The following is a 21,077-nucleotide window of genomic DNA, read 5'->3' on the forward strand; positions in this document are numbered from 1 at the left end:
CGCCCCTACTCCTCCGCCTCCTCACCCTGCACATAGCAAGTTTCAGATGTTCAGAATAGTGAGATGATTCCATACAAAGTAGAATAGTTGTACTTGGCAATGCACACTAGCTAACAGAATGCCCACAATAAATATTTTGGCTAAACTACTTTCCTTGACAGCTTTACAAATTACAACAATGATTCATCTGATATTTCTAGAGGAATCCACCCAACCCATGTTGCTTGGAACAGAACCCCAAGCTCCTTCCTTATGTAACAACCTGAAGTAAGTTTGCATGATGCAGATTTGTACAATTTCCAGATTAAACGAACTCCTTGTGTACATTAACGGATTAATTAACAGTCCATTCATGTGCTGATTATCTAGACTACATTAAGGCACCCAATTAAACAAGCGAGGCCATGAATCTGGCACGGGCAGACCCGGAACAACACCAACGGCGGGAGGCACGCCGCCGCAAGGAATCAAAGCAGTGATCTTAACCAGTCTGTCATTGAAACCGTAGCAGACTCGGTGGTGCGAGACCGTGATTCCAGCATTTACCGCTTCAGCTAACGACCTGGATGATGAACAAAACAAAAAGGGGAGCAGATATCATCATCAAACTTGGAACAACTGGAAAGTAGAAACAAAAAAAGAGGAAACATGAAGAAGAGATATCATCAAATCCGGCTAGGCTATGCTCCCGTTCCAAATAGTAGAAGTGTAGAACTGAAGCTGGAATGCACAGCAGCAGCCAGCAGCACTGTTGGAGCAGCTATATACAGATAAAAGCCAGGGACACCCGCATTGCATTTCAGCAAAGCCAATAGGGAGAAAAGGAGAGCAGAGCAGAGCATACTTGATGAGCGTGCCTCCTTTGCCGATGAGCACGCCGCAGCAGGCGTAGGGCACCACCAGCACCACCGTGTTGTCGGCATGGTCGCCTTGCAACCACAAACAAAGGATTGGAGTCTCTGAATCAAACCACAGCCGAAGCAAACCAACTGTAAGATCATCAACTGTAAAAGAACATTTACAGTAACTCTGAAGAAATGTTGAGCCTTTTTTTGTACAGTACAGAGAACAGAGGAGGGGTCTGAACATTCACTACTTCAAGTAGGAGTACCTGGTAGCGGATCTTGTGGAGGAGGAGCTCGGCGGCATCCATGACGGCGCGGAAGGGGCCGGAGAGGTAGGCTCATGGTTCCTTGAGCAGCTGAGTCAGGCGAAGACGCGCCCAGAGCCGGGCTGGCCCTGCGCGACGCGGCGGAAGGCGGAGACGATGCCGGCGAGGCCGGAGCTGATGAGCGCGTCGAGCTCGTCGGCCACCAGCTGCAGGTCGGGGATGGGCGGCGCGGGGTGGCCGAGGAGGCGCGCAGCCCTGGACCACGCGTACAGCACGACCAGAAGGAGGAAGAGCATGTCGGCGGCCAGTGACACGGCCGTGTAACCGGAGGCGCCGTGGAATAGGATCCAGGAGGCGACGACGGTCGCTAGGAGTAGGGCGCTCAGGTCGGCCCGGCCTCGGCGCCACAACACCATATCTACGGTGAGGGTCGTTGACAGGGGGGTGGGTTTGGGGGCGGCGGCGGATCGAGATCTGAGGGAGGGAGAGGGCGGCGGCTGTGGGTGCGTAGGAGAGAGGGGGAGGAGAGGACGAGTGGTGCAGGTTGTGTTAGGGCTAGTTGGGTGAGACGGTGAGGGGGTCAAGTGTGCCGTTGGATCCGGGACGATCGGACGGTTCAGATCGCCTAAGGTAGGGTGATCCGGGGGAGATGTCCTGATTGATTAGAGTTCGGGGTGTAATTTAAAATATAGTCCCTAAGTGCTAAAAACAAAGGGGTTTATGAAGCAACTATTAATAATATTTTGCAAAATGGAACTACTAAAATTTTCACTCAAGTTATACCACATTTTATGGATGATAACCAACTTGTATGCATTTCCGATCATTCTAGCCTTTTTTGGCCATTTAAACCAACTTGTACCAAATCAGGAGGAACCGGGTCAAATTTAAACTACAATAACTTCATAGTTTGCTCATAGTTTTTTCCAAAAAACATTTTTAGGTACACATGTATATATTTCATCACAGAACACTATGAGTTTTGTAAGATTCCACCCGCAGCAACGAACAGTTATGCCCATGGTTTTAACCGCGTTTTGAAATTGGCATACAGAATTAAAGAAACCAAAAAATGGAAAGCCTTTGCATTGTGTCATTATATGTGATCTAGTGTCTAGGGTGCATCTTGGAGTGGCAAACAATGTTGCCTAAGGAATTTTTCATTTCCTTTGGATGAAAAAACAATTTTCCATTTTTCGAGTACCCGAAATGAGGTTTTTTCGTGAAGGACCTACCATATATTTGTTGCAAAATTGTACCAAATGAATTTTTTAAAATACTAGGACATATTTAATGCACAACTGACCAAATGGTTTGGTGTAAAAAGTTTTGATCCACCTCTCGTGAAAAAGACAAATTCCCGCCGATTCAGTTGGAAGCGGGTCAAATTTGAACTGTAGCTACCTCGTAGTTTGCTCTTTAATTTTTCCAAAAATCATTTCTGTGTAGATAAGTATCTATTTAATCAAAGAAACACCAAAAAAAATTCCAAGATTCAACCACTAGCTAGGAACTGTCAAGCCCGCCGTTTTGACCGCATTTTGAAATGGGCATACAAAATTCAAAAAAATCAAAAAATTGGAAAACCTTCGCATTGTGTCATTATATGTGACCAAGTTTCCAGGAAAAATAATGAACTTGAAATACGACAATTATTTTAAAAATTGTTCTCAGAAACGAGCTACCATGTGTGGAGATCAATGCCTTTCAAGCTAGATGATCAATCTTATGGCCATGTTCATGGCATAGTTTGTTTAAATGATCTCATATTCTGTGCAAGGGTGCATATTGGAATGGCAAACAATGTCGCCTAAGGGAGTTTTCATTTTCTTTGCACGGAAAATTCGTTTTCCATTTTTCGAGTGCCCGAAATGAGTTTATTTTGTGAAGGACCTACAATATATTTATTGCAAAATTGGACCAAAACAATTTTCTAAAATACTAGGCCATATTTAATGCACAATTGACCAAATGGTTGGGTTTCAAAAGTTTTTATCCACCTCTCGTGAAAAAGACAAATTTCCGTCGATTCAGTAGGAAGCGGGTCAAATTTGAACTGTGGCGGCCTCATAGTTTGCTCTTTATTTTTTCAAAAAGATCATTTATAGGTACATAAGTATCTATTTAATAAGAGAAACATCAAAAGTTTTCCAAGATTCAACCACTAGCTAGGAACGGTCAAGCCCGCCGTTTTAACCGCATTTTGAAACGGGCATAAAAAATTCAAAAAAATCAAAAATAGGGAAAACCTTCGCATTGTGTCATTATATGTGACCAAGTTTCTAGGAAAAATAATAAACTTGTAATACGACAATTATTTTAAAAAAGTGTTCTCAGAAATGAGCTATCATGCATGAAGATTCACGGCTTTCAAGCCAAATGATCAATCTTATGGCCACATTCATGGCATAGTTTGTTCAAATGATCTCATACTATGCACAAGGGTGCATCTTGGAATTCTAAACAATGTTGCCTAAGGGAGTTTTCATTTTATTTGCACGGAAAATACATTTTCCATTTTCCGAGTGCCCGAGATGAGTTTTTTTGTGAAGGACCTACCATATATTTGTTGCAAAATTGGACCAAATCAATTTCCTAAATTACTAGGCCATATTTAATGCACAATTGACAAAATAGTTGTGCATCAAAAGTTTTGATCCACCTCTAGTGAAAAAGACAAATTCCTGCCGATTTAGTAGGAAGCGGGTCAAATTTGAACTACAGCTGCCTCATAGTTTACTATTTATTTTTTCCAAAAATCATTTATAGTTACATAAGTACCTATTTAATCATAAATACATGGTTTGGTGGCGATACGTCGAGGTTTGGGCGGTGGCCGAGGCCCTCAACTCTAGAGCGCGTAAACTCGCATGCCCGCCGCGTGGTCACCGCGTGACCGTGGCGTTGCCATGTGTTCTGGGCAGCCTAGGCATGTCTAGTGGGTTGGGCACTCCCCAGGTAGGTGCTAGGAAGAAAATTACAACATAAGATTCTCACGAGGAGACCGATCGATGCTCAAACATGAATTAGCAGCTAAGTGTTTAATTAGCGGTACGGGAAATGTACATGGCTAATGGGCGTGAGTTTTGGCTGAGGATGATCAGTTACTAAGAAGACCGTCTTTAAAAAATTTCAGCTCAAAAGGAGGAGCCTAGGTGGTACTTGCTTTGCAAACTACCACACTGGACATAAATACGAATGTTGAAACTCGGCTCAAAATAATGAATGGATTGAGATAGCATTTGGTTGAGGATGGTTGTTTGGGCATAGGAAAGCACTGTAGAAAATGGATACTATTTGGACATGCCAAAGTGGTACTTCCTTCACAAACTGTTGTTCTGAACAGAATAGAAAAATGAATTATTTTTTAACTAGGCAAGGAAGGTTTTTTTACATATTTGACGAAGATATGACCCAAAGAATTTATGAGATTTTTTTGGGAATTTTGGGAATGACAGAAATATAGGTTGCTTCACAACCTAGGGCAAAAACTGCCACATGAACATGACACATAGGCAACTGATGAGGTGGCGCCTAGTCATAGCAACCCACCACAATTTACAAGGTTATGACCATCTATGTTGGTCATGATCAGCTAGAAATAAGGCAGTAGACCAGTGCTATCTGCTTTATGACCATTTCGTGTAAGGAAATTACGACCTTTCTGACCAAAATGGTCGTTATAGTTTAGAGTTTGGAGCCCCCCGAACAGCTTTTGACCAATTGGTCTGAAATGGTCATAGATCTATGACCAATTCTTCCAGGGTCACTGACAGAAGGTCACTAGTTGACATATTTCTTGTAGTGCGCCCTGTATCTTTGACGTGGGAAAACACAAATTCGAGGGCACTCTTTATCGATCACACATCCACACACTTCATCCCTGTTTTCGATTCTATTGATATCTCACGTCGATGATCCCTCCAATTTCTTCTCGTGGATCGCTCCCTCTATATATGATATATGCATGCCTCTGTTTCACACACATTGCATATATTACACGTAAATGCATGTAAAGAAGAGGAGCACGCACGACACACATACTCACGTCTCGTTCCCGGCCACACCTGCGCGGGTGCACAGTGAAGCTCATTTCTGTACGAAAAGGCAGACCACGTGATAATTTGACGCGTCAATACTGCAGGATGCTGCTAATGCGACACTACAATCAGAGACCATTTTGACGAAACTGTGTGCGATGCATTAATTGCAAACGGTGATGTAAAAACCCGTCAAAAAAGATGCGAAACATTTGCTACAGAGATATCGAACACGGTTCCGATTTTAGTTGTGTGTGCGATGTAGGGCACACGGTTGATCCATGCGGATTGTTTGCGATGAGACAGAACAATAGAAACGGGCGTCTGTATCATGGCGTGTGCAATATACGACATGCAATTAACTCAGATGAACTGTTTGCTATTAGGGAGTGCAACAGAAACGTGTAGCTAAATCAAGGTGTGTGTGATATACATCATACGGTTCACTCAGACGAACTATTTTTGATTAGGGAACACAACAGAAATGGTTGAACTTAACAAGATATGTGTGATATGCGGCATACAGTTCACATAGATGAACTGTTTGCGATGAGCCAAAAGAACACAAACAAGTCATGTAAACAAGATGTGTGTAACATGCGGCAAACAACTGACTCGGATGCACGGTTTGCGAGAAGAAATTACAACACAGACAGTTACTACAGTTAATTCGTGTGCGAGTATGTGTGTACAAAAGACTTTGAAAATTACAAACTAGTTGCTTGCGGTGTCTAGGAGTATCTCACATGATGCATCTGCGAGTACTCGTGTGCGATGATTAATAAGTTACACATATGTTTCCTTATGTTAACACATGTGTAAATTTGCAATATGGATAGTTAATATGCAAATGCCTTTTGGACATCGGGCACACGCTTAAACTCAATGAACTATGTATGATACTAATACTTTCCATGAAAATTTAAGAACTTGGCTAACAGCATTTGAGTAACATATATATAGTGGTTACACTATTTGACTAAAGGAGGATCTTCATAACACGGTTTTGACAACCATATGGCCCATATCTACATACTTAACATAGTAACAACTATCACATTTTAAGAGGCTGAGGGCCAACAACCATATGGTCCATATCTACATACTTAATATAGTGACATATAGCACATTTTAAGAGGCTGAGGGCCAACGACCACAACTATCCGCTGGAAGCAGCTTGATCATGGCGACTCGACATCTCGTCAATGAAAATGAAGATCCCACATGTGCCTTGGTAGAGCATGAGTAGAATCATGTCTCCAATTTTCCAATATGGATGCATTGCATTGCCATGACAAGCGAGAACTTATTAATTTAAATGGTTCCATTTCTGCGGGAAATGCAGTACCTTGCAATCACTTTCGCGTTATTAGCAGACACAAGTGTAATCCGACCATGCCGGGAAATCGATCCAAGAACTCCTAGAGCGGGCAATTTCTGTTGAAATGTAGAATAAAAACCAACTTTAACATATCGTACAAGATATATATAGTTTATGAGCATCAACATAAAAATAAGACTTTGTACCAGCATTTTGTGCACACAATTGGTCTTGTTCAATGTGTGTACCATAGGTATAATTAATCCCATCGAAAATCCAGCGTTCATACGCTATGCTATGTCTGTCAGATTATCACCAAAGTTTATGACATGCTTCAAATCCTTCCTGTGAAATTTGGTATGCTTGGTAACATACAAATCATTCACTATGCATCCAAGATATCCTTCTTAAAAGGTGGAAAGGTATTATTTATTCAGAGTATGGCAGAAGAATATATAGTGCACATAAATTGGTAAATAGAATTTGTTACTGCCTAGGAACAAAGTCAAAAAATGAAATCACAATTGGTTGCTTAAATAGTGATCAATTAGTCAGAAAAAAATACCCCGATTTTGCTAAGTAATATGCCAGCATGGAGAAAGTTGAAAGGACACTAACTTTGTTCAGACTTTGAATGGCTGACGACGTTGGGGAAGTAAACATCCATGTTAATTAGACCACGCTGTGGTGCACGGACTAGAATTTTATTGCCAGCTTTCAGTTCATAACACTTAGACATTTTTCTCCAAAGGTCCGCATCAAAATAGTAGTGACCATTTTTATCAAGTTTTACGCTAACCGTCATTGTAAATCCATGTTGCATTGTCAATATGACATCCATTGAGTCATCAACAAAGTAAAGCCCAATATTTCCTTCTACTCCTGTTCTTGCAAAGCAAGGGATGTACTGCTTGAAAAGAAAATTAATATCGTAAATTAGATATATTGAAATAACAGAGCAAGATGCAAATATGGAAATAACTAATAGAACAGATTAATATATGGATGAAAGCAAAGTACAGAAATATATAATTAAAAATAGATGATGGGACAAAGATTTGATACAAATATGAGAGTAACTAAGTGAATAATACATCATATATTTTCCTAATATAGGGGGGAATCGTCATCGACATCTAGGTTGCATGTGGCATCGTACCTTTTATCCAAATGTAGCAACAGACGGTATATGTTCACAAATTTAGGCCATGCCGACCATGGTAGGCTGAGACAGAACATACCGAGCGCTCCATGAAGTCATCCAGAATGGTGAGATAGAACTTCGTTTCCGACTAGGCGTGACGACACTTGCCTGATTTGTTCTCGCACTGTGGACACATGAACGAAAACCCTCGAATCAGCTAGAAGAAAAATGAATCCATGGAGATTTCCTCCGGTTGATTAACAGCGATGGACGGACTGCAATAAAAGATGAGTGCATATTTCGCTAACTTGTTTAACTTCTCCGTGAGAAAAAAATCCCAGGCACAACCACACAGAAAACCCCAATCGACCAAAGTCTAGAATGTCAGTGCAGAGAGGCGGCGGAAAGCGGTAGGGGCGAAATCCCGTGTCGTTTGCAGTGTGACCTAAGCCCGCCGCCGACAGCCGTCGAGCTTAGGATGGCTGCCGTGATAGAAGTTGATGAGGTGCATAGTTGCGGAGGAGTCCATGGCGAGTGGGTGGGGACAAAGTGGGTGAGGGGTTTACTTTTTTCCTTTTGCATGTGTGGGTGAACACACACGGTTCGCAGAGGTGACGAAGATGAATCGTGTGCGATAGTAAATCATCGAGATTGCAGGGGAATCCAAAATTCCTTTGTCCTTTATCCATGAGTTTTTTCTACAATGAACATACACCCTACAAATCGCCGTGTTCAAATTTGGTAGTTTTCCAGGATCATTCACCATATTTAGTGGATTGTGTGCATTTTCTAGGAATTAATGCACATAATTCAAATTCAGACAATCGGTGCATGAAAAGGTGTAAGAGAACGGTCTGGAAAACCATGATCGTGTTATTTAGTAAATTCTCATGCCTTTTACAAGGAATGGGCAGATATTTCACAGAAATGTGTGGCAATAGTCAACCATAAACACGTCGTTTATTGTTTTTCAATTGTAGAAAAATGAAATACATGCTTGAAAAACATGACGGCTGGCATGGTGCCCTAGTACATATTTGACAAGGTTTGGCTTATGTCGTCGTCCACGCCATTCATAAATCGAACCATCCCCGAGGAATTTTCATGGTTTTGAGGGGGAAATTAGCAAGATTGAAGGGTCGGGAATCCAAATTTCCTTCCTAGCTTGTCATTCAGTTTTTTCTACAATCGGCATACCCCCTCGAATGCAACATGTTCAAACTTGACATTTTTCCGGGCTCATTTACCATATTTAGGGGATTATGTGCATTTTCTAGGCATTAATCACATAATTCAAACTCGAACAATCGGTGCATGAAAAGGTGCACAAGAACGGTCTGGAAAAACCATACTCATGGTATTTAGTAAATTCTCATGCCTTTTACAACGAATGGGCAAATATTTCAAAGGAATGTGTGGCAATAGTCAACCACAAATGCGTCATTTACTGGGTTATCAACTATAGAAAAATGAAATACATGCTAGAAAAACATGACGCATGGCATGGTGTATGGCCTCACCGTGCCCTAGTAAAAAGGTGAGAATGTTTGATTTATGTCATCATGCACCCCCTTCATAAATCGAACCATCACCGAGGAATTTCCATGCTTTTGAGAGGGAAATCACCAAGATTGAAGGGGAATCTAAATTTTCGTCCTAGTTTGTCATTCAGTTGTTTTCCAATGATCAACATACCCCCTCCAATGCAATGTGTTCAAATTAGACATTTTTCCGGGCCCATTTACCATAGTTAGGGGATTATGCACAATTTCTAGGTATTAATGCACATAATTCAAATTCGAATAATCGGTGTATGGAAAGGTGCACAAGAACGGTATGGAAAACCATGCTCGTGCTATTAAGTAAATTCTCATGCCTTTTACAAGGAATGGGTTGAGATTTCAAGGAAATGGGTGGCAATAGTCAACCACAAATGCGTCGTTTACTAGGTGAACAACTATACAAAAATGAAATACATGCTTGGAAAACATGACGCCTGGCATGGTGCCATGGTATGGCCTCACCGTGCCCTGATTAAAATTTGAGAATGTTCGCCTTATGTCGTCATGCACGCCTTTCATAAATCGAACCATCACCGAGGATGTTTCATGGTTTCGAGGGGGAAATCACCAAGATTGAAGGCGGGGTCCAAATTTCCTTTGTCCTTGGTCCATGAGTTTTTTTCTATGATGAACATACACCCTGCAAATCACTGTGTTCAAATTTGGCATTTTCCGGGTTCAATTACCATATTTAGGGGATTATGTGCATTTTCTAGGCATTAATGCACATAAGTAAAGTTCAAACAATCGATGCATGAAAGGGTGCACAAGAACGGCCTGGAAAGCCATGCTCGTGCCATTTAGTTAATTCTCATGCCTTTTACGAGAAATGGGCAGATATTTCGATGAAATGTGTCACAATAGTCAACCACAAACGTTTGTTTAGTTGGTTTTCAACTATAGAAAAAATGAAAAAATGCTTGAAAAACATGACGCCTAGCATGGCGCCATGGTATGGCCACACCATGCCCTGGTAAAAATTTGAGAAGGTTTGGCTTATGTCATCATGCACACCCATCATAAATCGAACCATCATTGAGGAAGTTCCATGCTTTCGAGAAGGAAATCACCAAGATTGAAGGGGAATCCAAATTTTCTTCGTTATTTGCCATGGAGTTTTTTCTACGACGAACATATACCCTGCAAATAACCGTGTTCAAATTTGGCATTTTTCGGGTTCATTTACCATATTTAGGGGACTATGTGCATTTTCTAGGCATTTAGCGCGTATAAATCCAATCGAGCTACAGCTGCATGGGTGTGATGTGAGGGACGTGGATTGCCGTTCGATCGTGGCACATCCTATGGTGCACACGCACGATCCGTGTGGCTGGGGTTCTGGCCAATCATAAGGCAACACACAATAGGCTTAGCGCACACTGTTTCTGGAGGCAATGAAGATGAACCGTGTGCGATAATGAACGAGCAAAATTATTAGGGAAGCCAAATTTCCATCGTCGTTTGTCGTTTACCTCTTAAATACCACCGCACTGTACGGCTGCTCGGCCACTCCATCCTAGAGCTCTGTCCAAGCGTTGTTCATGGCACTGCAACGCAGAGTAACTTGTAAGGAAGCGATGTCATTCCACCATGCTATCTTCCTCACCGCCCGGGACCGCACACATGGTAAGGAAGTGATGCCATCTCATTGTGCCAAGTTCATCGCCGCCAGCAGCCACACAGTTACATGGGCAGACTTTGAGGCTGCCATGGCCGAATGGGCGGTGGATCTAGAGGCGGCCAAAGCCACACAGAAGGAGTAGAAAAGGCAGAAATCAGTAAAGAAAAGAGAGTCCACTGCCGCAAGAGAGAAGAGGTCGCATGCCGTGCTGAGGAGAGCTTGGCGGAGATAGAAGCACGGTGGGCTGTCGCCTACAAGGATAGGAAGGAGAACGCCTGTGTCTGGCAAGCATGCCCCGATGGCAGCATGTGAGAAGTAGTTAGTGTCTGTGTCGCCCGTAAGTTTGTATAATTAATTACGAGCATCTACCAGTACTACACACATACTAGTGTTAGAGCTAATTACCCGTATTACTTTAAGTTGGTACTATTTATTATTAACATACAATGTCGGTAAGCGCATCCTTTGAGGGCTTTGAGCGTTGATTAGCATGTGTTCGCTGAAGTTTTGTAGCCGCATCCCGGCCCCAAATACTCCCAAAACGTCTGCCCACAGCCACCAGAGGATACTAGAACTGGCCGCAGCTGGTTTTTAGTCCCACCTCGCCGCGCGAGTTGGCTGCACACCGACTTAAATTGTCGTGTCGGCTGATGGCAACAAGCTTCTTTCTTGTTGCATAGGATCAAATCTGGCTATGCGGGTGATGTAGGTTGACACTTGATTACATTTCATAAAGCGATAATTGCTCATCGGGTGTCACCTTTCCTCGTTCATGTACATTGTATAATCCTGATACAATGAAACATATTTTTGAAATTAGGTGCGGTTGGAGATGATGATAGATATAAGAATTATTAGAAGATCACATGACACACGGTTTCTATGGCGTACCCATGTGCGTTTTTTGCGCTAATGATCCATAAGTCAGTTACATGTGCAATTTCTCTTAATAAACCAGGCGTTCCATTGACCGAAAAGATCAACTACACATGTACATTCTTTTGGAGAAAGGATCTGCCAATTTTCTCTTTCCTCGCACACGAGTATTTGATACGTCTCCAACATATCTATAATTTTTGATTGTTCCATACTATTATATTATCTGTTTTGGATGTTTAATGGGCTTTACTAAGAACTTTTATATTATTTTTGGGACTAACCTACTAACCCAAGGCCTAGTGCAAATTGCTGTTTTTTTGCCTATTTCAGTGTTTCGTAGAAAAGGAATATCAAACGGAATCCGAACGGAATGAAACCTTCGGGAGAGTTATTTTTGGAAGAAGCGTGACCCAGGGGACATGGAGTGGACGTCAAGAAACAAACGAGGCGGCCACGAGGAAGGGGGCGTGCCTACCCCCTTGGACGCGCCCTCCACCCTTGTGGGCCCCTCGTAGCTCCACCGAACCACTTCTTCCTCCTATATATACCCATATACCCCGAAAACATCCAGGAGCACCACGAAACCCTATTTCCACCGCCGCAACCTTCTATACCCAAGAGATCCCATCTTGGGGCCTTTTCCGGAGCTCCGCCGGAGTGGGAATCAATCACGGAGGGCTTCTACATCAACACCATAGCCTCTCCGATGATGTGTGAGTAGTTTACCTCAGACCTGCGGGTCCATAGTTATTAGCTAGATGGCTTCTTCTCTCTCTTTGGATCTCAATACAAAGTTGTCCTTTATCTTCCTGCAGATCTATTCAGTGTAACTCTTTTTGCGGTGTGTTTGTCGAGATCCGATGAATTGTGGGTTTATGATCAAGATTATCTATGAACAATATTTGGTTCTTCTCTGAATTCTTATATGTATGATTTAATTATCTTTTCAAGTCTCTTCGAATTATCAGTTTGGTTTGGCCTACTAGATTGATCTTTCTTGCATTGGGAGAAGTGCTTAGCTTTGGGTTTAATCTTGCGGTGTCCTTTCCCAGTGACAGCAGGGGCAGCAAGGCACGTATTGTATTGTTGCCATCGAGGATAAAAATATGGGGTTTATATCATATTGCTTGAGTTTATCCCTCTACATCATGTCATCTTGCTTAATGTGTTACTCTGTTCTTATGAACTTAATACTCTAGATGCATGCTGGATAACAGTCAATGTGTGGAGTAATAGTAGTAGATGCAGAATCATTTCGGTCTACTTGTCGCCGACGTGATTCTTATATATAGGATCATGCCTAGATATTCTCATAATGATGCACTTTTCTATCAATCACTCGAGTAATTTGTTCACCCGCCGCAATACTTATGCTATCTTGAGAGAAGACACTAGTGAAACCTATGGCCCCCGGGTCTATCTTTTATCAGATAAGTTTCCAATCTATTTTTACTTTGCTGGCTTTCAATCTATATCATAAAAATACCAAAAATATTTATTATCTCTATCAGATCTCACTTTTGCAAGTGGCCGTGAAGGGATTGACAACCCCTTTATCGCATTGGTTGCAAGGTTCTTATTTGTTTGCGTAGGTACGAGGCGACTTGCGTGTAGTCTCCTACTGGATTGATACCTTGGTTCTTAGAAACTGAGGGAAATACTTACGCTACTTTACTGCATCACCCTTTCCTCTTCAAGGGAAAACCAACACATTGCTCAAGAGGTAGCAACAAGGATTTCTGGCGCCGTTGCTGGGGAGATCTACGCACAAGTCAAGACATACCAAGTACCCATCACAAACTATTATCCCTCGCATTACATTATTTGCCATTTGCCTCTCTTTTTCCTCCCCCACACTTCACCCTTGCCGTTTTATTCGCCCTCTTTTCCATTCGCCCGCTTTTCGTTTACCTCTTTTTCGCTTGCTTCTTGTGTGCTTGTGTGTTGGATTGTTTGTCATGATGGCTCAAGATAATACTAAATTGTGTGGTTTTTCCAATACCAACCATAATGATTTTATTAGCGCTCTGATTGATCCCCTTAACGATGTTGAATCTTGTCATGAAAGATCAGTTTTCTGGCCTTCCTAGTGAAGATGTCGCTACCCATCTGGATAGCTTTGTTGATTTGTGTGATATGCAAGAGAAGAAAGATGTGGATAATGATATTGTTAAATTGAATCTATTCCCGTTTTCACTTAGAGATCGTGCTAAAACTTGGTTTTCTTCTTTGCCTAAAAATAGTATTGATTCATGGAATAACTGCAAAGATGCTTTTATCTCTAAGTATTTTCCTCGCGCTAAGATCATCTCTCTTAGAAACGATATTACGAACTTTAAGCAACTAGATCATGAGCATGTCGCACAATCTTGGGAGAGGATGAAATTAATGATCCGTAATTGCCCTACTCATGGTTTGAATTTATGGATGATCGTACAAATTTTTTAGGCTGGATTGAGTTTTACTTCTAGAAATCGTTTAGATTCGGCCGCGGGAGGAACTTTTATGGAAATCACTTTAGGAGAAGCTACCAAATTCCTCGATAATATCATGGTTAATTATTCTCAATGGCACACCGAAAGATCTACTAGTAAAAAGGTCCATGCTACAGAAGAAATTAATGTTTTGAGTGGAAAGATGGATGAACTTATGAATTTTTTTTGCTACCAAGAGTGTTTCTTCTTATCCTAATGATATGCCTTTGTCTACTTTGATTGAGAATAATAATGAATCTATGGATGTGAATTTTGTTGGTAGGAACAATTTTGGTAACAACGCGTATAGAGGAAACTTTAATCCTAGGCCTTTTCCTAGTAATTCCTCTAATAATTATGGTAATTCCTAAAACAATTCTTATGGAAATTATAATAATATGCCCTCTGATTTTGAATCTAATATTAAATAATTTATTAGTTTGCAAAAGAGTTTCAATGCTTTGATTTAAGAAAAAATGTCTAAGATTGATGAGTTGGCTAGGAACGTGGATAGAATTTCTCTTGATGTTGATTCTTCGAAACTTAGATCTATTCCACCTAACATTATATCAATGAGTCTCTCAGAGCTATGAGAATTTCCATTGATGAGTGCAAAGAAAGAACCGCTAGGATGCGTGCTAAAAAATATTGCTCTGTGAAAGTGTGTTCTTCTAGTTTTCTTGATAATAAGGATGAAGATCTAAAAGTGATTGATGTGTCCCCTATTAAATATTTGTTTTGCAATATGAATATTGATAATGATGGGACTAGAGATGAGTCAACTTTAGCTAAAAGGCGCCCCAGTGATTCAGAGTTTTTAGATCTTAATGTTAAAATTGGTAAAAGTGGGATGATGAGGTAAAAAGTTTACATAGCAACGAACCCACTATTTTGGATTTCAAGGAATTTAATTATGGTAATTTTTCTTTAATAGATTGATTTCCTTGTTGCAATCCGTGCTAAATTCTCCGCATGCTTATAATCAAATAAAGCTTTTACTAAACATATCATTGATGCTTTAATGCAATTTATGAAGAAAAGCTTGAATTGGAATTTTATATCCCTAGAAAACTTCATGATGACTGGGAACCTACTATTAAAATTAAAATTAAAGATCATGAATGCTATTCTTTATGTGATTTGGGTGCTAGCGTTTTGACGATTCCAAAAACTTTGTGTGATGTGTTAGGTTTCCGTGAATTTGATGATTGTTCTTTAAATTTGCACCTCGCGGATTCCACTATTAAGAAACCTATGGGAAGGATTAATGATGTTCTTATTGTTGCAAATAGGAATTATGTGCCCATAGATTTCATTGTTCTTGATATAGATTGCAATCCTACATGTCCTATTATTCTTGGTAGACCTTTCCTTAGAACGATTGGTGCGATTATTGATATGAAAGAAGGGAATATTAGATTCAAATTTCCATTAAGGAAAAGCATGGAATACTTTACTAGAAAGAAAATTAAATTATCTTGAATGTATTATGAGAACCATTTATGAATTGCATACCAAAGATGATAATACCTAGATCTATTCTTGCTTTGTATGCCTAGCTAGGGGCGTTAAACGATAGCGCTTGTTGGGAGGCAACCCAAATTTATTTTTGTTTCTTCTTTTTGGTTATGTTTAGTAATAAATAATTCATCTAGCCTATGTTTAGATGTGGTTTTATGCTTTTAATTAGTGTTTGTACCAAGTAGAACCTTTGGGAAGACATGGGGAAAGTCTTTGTGATCTTGCTGTAAAAAACAGAAACTTTAGCGCTCACGAGATTTGCTGCCATTTCTTATTGTAGAGTGCGATTAGGTTGATTTTTTTGGAGATGATTAATAGATAAATTACTCATGTCCAGAAATTTATTTTAGAATTATTGTGGTAACAGAAGTATTGGAAACCTACAGATTACTACACACTGTTCTGTTTTGGACACATTCTGTTTTTCGTGTGTTGTTTGCTTATTTTGATGAACCTATGGCTAGTATTGGAGGTTATGAACCATAGAGAAGTTGGAATACAGTAGGTTTAATACCAAAATAAATAAAGAATGAGTTCATTACAGTACCTTAAGTGGTGGTTTGTTTTCTTATACTAACGGAGCTCATGAGATTTTCTTTAAGTTTTGTGTTGTGAAGTTTTCAAGTTTTGGGTAAAGATTTGATGGATTATGGAATAAGGAGTGGCAAGAGCCTAAGCTTGGGTATGCCCAAGGCACCCCAAAGTAAATTCAAGGACAACCAAAAGCCTAAGCTTGGGGATGCCCTAGAAGGCATCCCCTCTTTCGTCTTCTTCTATCGGTAGCTTTACTTGATGCTATATTTTCATTCACCACATGATATGTGTTTTACTTGGAGCGTCTTGGATGATTTGAGTATTTGATTTTTAGTTTACCACAATCATCCTTTCTGTACACACCTTTTGGGAGAGACATGCATGAATTGGAATTTATTAGAATACTCTATGTGCTTCACTTATATCTTTTGAGCTAGATAATTTTGCTCTAGTGCTTCACTTATATCTTTTAGAGCATGGTGGTGGTTTCATTTTATAGAAATTATTGATCCCTCATGCTTCACTTATATTATTTTGAGAGTCCTTTAGAACAGCATGGTAGTTTGCTTTGGTTAAGAATTAGTCCTAATATGATAGGCATCCAAGATGGGTATAATAAAACTATCATAAAAAGTGCATTGAATACTATGAGAAGTTTGATACTTGATGATTATTTTGAGATATTAAGATGGTGATATAATAGTCATGCTAGTTGAGTAGTTGTGAATTTGAGAAATACTTGTTCTAAAGTTTGTGATTCCCGTAGCATGCACGTATGGTGAACCGTTATGTGATGAAGTCGGAGCATGATTTATTTATTGATTGTCTTCCTTACGAGTGGCAGTCGGGGACGAGCGATGGTCTTTTCCAAGCAATCTATCCCCCTAGGAGCATGGGCGTAGTACTTTGTTTTGATAACTAATAAATTTTTGCAATAAGTATGCGAGTTCTTTATGACTAATGTTGAGTCCTTGGATTATACGCACTCTCACCCTTCCACCATTGCTAGCCTCTCTAGTACCGTGCAACTTTTGCCGGTACCTTAAACCCACCATACACCTTCCTCAAAACAGCCGCTGTACCTACCTATTATGGCATTTCCATAGCCATTCTAAGATATATTGCCATGCAACTTTCCACCGTTCCATTTATTATGACACATTCCATCAATGCCATGTTGCCTTGCATGATCATGTAGTTGACAACGTATTTGTGGAGAAGCCACCATTCATAATTCTTTCATACATGTCACTCTTGATTCATTGCATATCTCGGTACACCTCCGGAGACATTCACATAGAGTCATATTTTGTTCTAAGTATTGAGTTGTAATCTTTGAGTTGTAAGTAAATAAAAGTGTGATTATCATCATTTTTAGAGCATTGTCCCAAGTGAGGAAAGGATGATGGAGACTATGATTCCCCCATAAGTAGGGATGAGATTCCAGAGGAAAAGTAAAAGAAGGGAAAAGAGGCCATAAAAAAGGAAGAAGAAGGCCCAAATAAAAAAATGAAAAAAATGATAGAAAAAAGAGAGAAGGGACAATGTTACTATCCTTTTACCACACTTGTGCTTCAAAGTAGCACCATGATCTTCATGATAAAGAGTCTCCTATGTTGTCACTTTCATATACTAGTGGGAATTTTACATTATAGAACTTGGCTTGTATATTCCAATGATGCACTTCTTCAAAATGCCCTAGGTCTCCGTGAGCAAGCGAGTTGGATGCACACCCACTTAATTTCTTTTGTTGAGTTTTCATACACTTATAGCTCTAGTGCATCCGTTGCATGGCAATCCCTACCTACTCACATTGATATCTATTGATGGGCATCTCCATAGCCCGTTGATACGTCTAGTTGATGTGAGACTATCTTCTCCTTTTTTGTCTTCTCCACAACCACCATTATATACCACCTATAGTGCTATGTCCATGGCTCACACTCATGTATTGTGTGAAGAATGAAAAAGTTTGAGAATACCAGAAGTATGAAACAATTGATTGGCTTGTCATCGAGGTTGTGCATGATTAAATACTTTGTGTGATGAAGATAGAGCATAGCCAGACTATATGATTTTGTTGGGATAACTTTCTTTGGCCATGTTATTTTGAGAAGACATAATTGCTTTGTTGGTATGCTTGAAGTATTATTATTTTTATGTCAATATTAAACTTTTGTCTTGAATCTTTCAGATCTGACCATTCATGCCACAATAAAGAAAATTACATTGAGAAATATGCTAGGTAGCATTCCACATCAAAAATTATGTCTTTATCATTTACCTACTCGAGGACGAGCAGGAATTAAGCTTGGCGATGCTTGATACGTCTCCAACGTATCTATAATTTTTATTGTTCCATGCTATTATATTATCTATTTCGGATGTTTAATGGGCTTTAATAAGCACTTTTATTTTAATTTTGGGACTAACCTACTAACCCAAGGCCCAATGCAAATTGCTGTTTTTTTGCCTATTTCAGTGTTTCGCAGAAAAGGAATATCAAACAGAATCCGAACGGAATGAAACCTTCAGGAGAGTTCTTTTTGGAACAAACATGACCCAGGGGACTTGGAGTGGACGTCAAGAAACAAATGAGGCGGCCATGAGGGAGGGGGGCGCGCCTACCCCCCTAGGCGCGCCCTCCACCCTCATGGGCCCCTCGTAGCTCCACCGACCTACTTCTTCCTCCTATATATACCCATATACCCCGAAAACATCCAGGAGCACCATGAAACCCTATTTCCACCGCCGCAACCTTCTGTACCCAAGAGATCCCATCTTGGGGCCTTTTCCGGAGCTCCGCCGGAGTGGGAATCAATCACGGAGGGCTTCTACATCAACACCATAGCCTCTCCGATGATGTGTGAGTAGTTTACCTTAGACCTTCGGGTCCATAGTTATTATCTAGATGGCTTCTTCTCTCTCTTTGGATCTCAATACAAAGTTCTCCTCGATCTTCTTGGAGATCTATTCAATGTAACTCTTTCTGTGGTGTGTTTGTCGAGATCCGATGAATTGTGGGTTTATGATCAAGATTATCTATGAACAATATTTGGTTCTTCTCTGAATTCTTATATGTATGATTTAATTATCTTTGTAAGTCTCTTCGAATTATCAGTTTGGTTTCGCCTACTAGATTGATCTTTCTTGCAATGGGAGAAGTGATTAGCTTTGAGTTCAATCTTGTGGTGTCCTTTCCCAGTGACAGCAGGGGCAGCAATGCACGTATTGTATTATTACCATCGAGGATATAAAGATGGGGTTTATATCATATTGCTTGATTTTATCCCTCTACATCATGTCATCTTGCTTAATGCGTTACTCTGTTCTTGTGAACTTAATACTATAGATGCATGCTCGATAGCGATCGATGTGTGGAGTAATAGTAGTAGATGCAGAATCGTTTCGGTCTACTTGTCGCGGACGTGATGCCTATATACATGATCATGCCTAGATATTCTCATAATTATGCACTTTTCTATCAATTGCTCGACAGTAATTTGTTCACCCACCGTAATACTTATGCTATCTTGAGAGAAGCCACTAGTGAAACCTATGGCCCCCGGGTATATCTTTTATCATATAAGTTTCCAATCTATTTTTACTTTTCAATCTTTCAATCTATATCATAAAAATACCAAAAATATTTATTATCTCTATCAGATCTCACTTTTGCAAGTGGCCGTGACGCGATTGACAACCCCTTTATCACGTTGGTTGCAAGGTTCTTATCTGTTTGTGTAGGTATGAGGCGACTTGCATGTAGTCTCCTACTGGATTGATACCTTGGTTTTCAAAAACTAAGGGAAATACTTACGCTACTTTACTACATCACCCTTTCCTCTTCAAGGAAAAACAAACGTAGTGCTCAAGAGGTAGCAGTATTTTACACGCTTCGTCTGTGTTGTGTGTTTCCCCTGCCCAAGTTTCAAGTTTCGCAGCAAAAATTTCAATAGGCGCGTGATTTCAGAATTTATTCCTCCCACCACATCCCCACCCATCATATTTCCTCAGTATCTCCCCCTCCCGCTCCCCCTACTGGCCGCTCAAACTGATGCTGCCGCAACCACAACTTCAACCACATCTACGTTCTACTTGGATCCAGTTAGGTAACCCACTAATCTCTATCACGGCCTCGGGCTGATTGCTTAAATGGAGCCTGCGAAACATCCTCATGCCTCCAAATCCTCGAAGGAACACCTCGCCTCCGTCGCCATGGCGGTCCATGGCTCGTTGGCCATTGTGCGTGTTGACCCGAAGGAACAACTCGCCTCCATCGCGCCGACTTGGTGCAGGCTCTGGAGATGAAGTGCCCCAGCGACTACCCCCCGGGACTTACCAGGTATGTTCTAACCAGCTCAATCTTACCAATACCACTTGCAATGGCTATGTTTTGTACGTTTGATGTATTAAGAATGTCCGTGCCTTGTTTATTTTAGTATTGCACACTGTGTGATTATCGAGTATTAACTGTACAACACAATTTCACCAATACCAGCAACAATCTTACAATACATGACTTGGGATATCACTAGAGATGCTGCCCGTTTGCTATTTTTGGTGGATACTAACCCTGTTGTACCGAACATGCCTGTCCATGTACTTACGCAGGGTCCTAACGGCCGATGTTGTTGTTTGCCATCGAGGTTAGCTGCATCCCATGTCTTACAGTATTTCACATCATTTGTGCAATTGCAGTTTAACTTCTAACATTTACTAGTTTCCCGTAGGTACACATGTCAGTGGCACTGATCCATGCTTTGACCCGGAGGAACAGCTCGCCTCCACCTCACTGACTTTCGGCAGGCTCTGACCAAGATGAAGTGCCCCAGCAACTACCTCTCAGGAGTTACCAAGTATGTACTCA

At 40.7% G+C, this 21,077-nt stretch overlaps 2 protein-coding genes across 3 annotated transcripts; both read right to left on the reverse strand.

Moving 5' to 3' along the window:
- Nucleotides 1-6: 6 nt before the first annotated feature.
- On the reverse strand, nt 7-1,200 carry LOC119286011. 2 transcript variants are annotated; one of them, XM_037565346.1, is made up of 3 exons: nt 1,112-1,200; nt 845-929; nt 7-562 (listed from the first exon to the last, which is right to left on the reverse strand). In XM_037565346.1, exons 1-3 carry the CDS (start codon nt 1,185-1,187, stop codon nt 376-378), a joined length of 348 nt encoding a protein of 115 aa, XP_037421243.1. In that variant the 5' UTR covers nt 1,188-1,200; the 3' UTR covers nt 7-375. The 2 variants fall into 2 exon arrangements, with proteins under 2 accessions (XP_037421243.1, XP_037421242.1); XM_037565345.1 differs by having other exon boundaries at nt 845-959.
- Nucleotides 1,118-1,651, reverse strand: LOC119286014 (reticulon-like protein B12). Its single transcript, XM_037565347.1, has one exon. It carries the CDS (start codon nt 1,525-1,527, stop codon nt 1,207-1,209), a length of 321 nt encoding a protein of 106 aa, XP_037421244.1. The 5' UTR covers nt 1,528-1,651; the 3' UTR covers nt 1,118-1,206.
- Between the last annotated feature and the right edge of the window lie 19,426 nt (nt 1,652-21,077).

This window comes from Triticum dicoccoides, chromosome 4A (assembly GCF_002162155.2).
Source record: "Triticum dicoccoides isolate Atlit2015 ecotype Zavitan chromosome 4A, WEW_v2.0, whole genome shotgun sequence".
Taxonomy (NCBI): domain Eukaryota; kingdom Viridiplantae; phylum Streptophyta; class Magnoliopsida; order Poales; family Poaceae; genus Triticum; species Triticum dicoccoides.

Bases quoted from the DNA above. Each gene is read 5' to 3' on its own strand.
- LOC119286011 (XM_037565345.1), bottom strand. From the start codon at position 1,187: ATGAGCCTACCTCTCCGGCCCCTTCCGCGCCGTCATGGATGCCGCCGA. The intron at 960-1,111 runs GTACTCCTACTT...GGTTTGATTCAG, and splicing joins TCCACAAGATCCGCTACCAG to AGACTCCAATCCTTTGTTTG. The intron at 563-844 runs GTATGCTCTGCT...TTCATCATCCAG, and splicing joins AAAGGAGGCACGCTCATCAA to GTCGTTAGCTGAAGCGGTAA.
- LOC119286014 (XM_037565347.1), bottom strand. From the start codon at position 1,527: ATGGTGTTGTGGCGCCGAGGCCGGGCCGACCTGAGCGCCCTACTCCTA.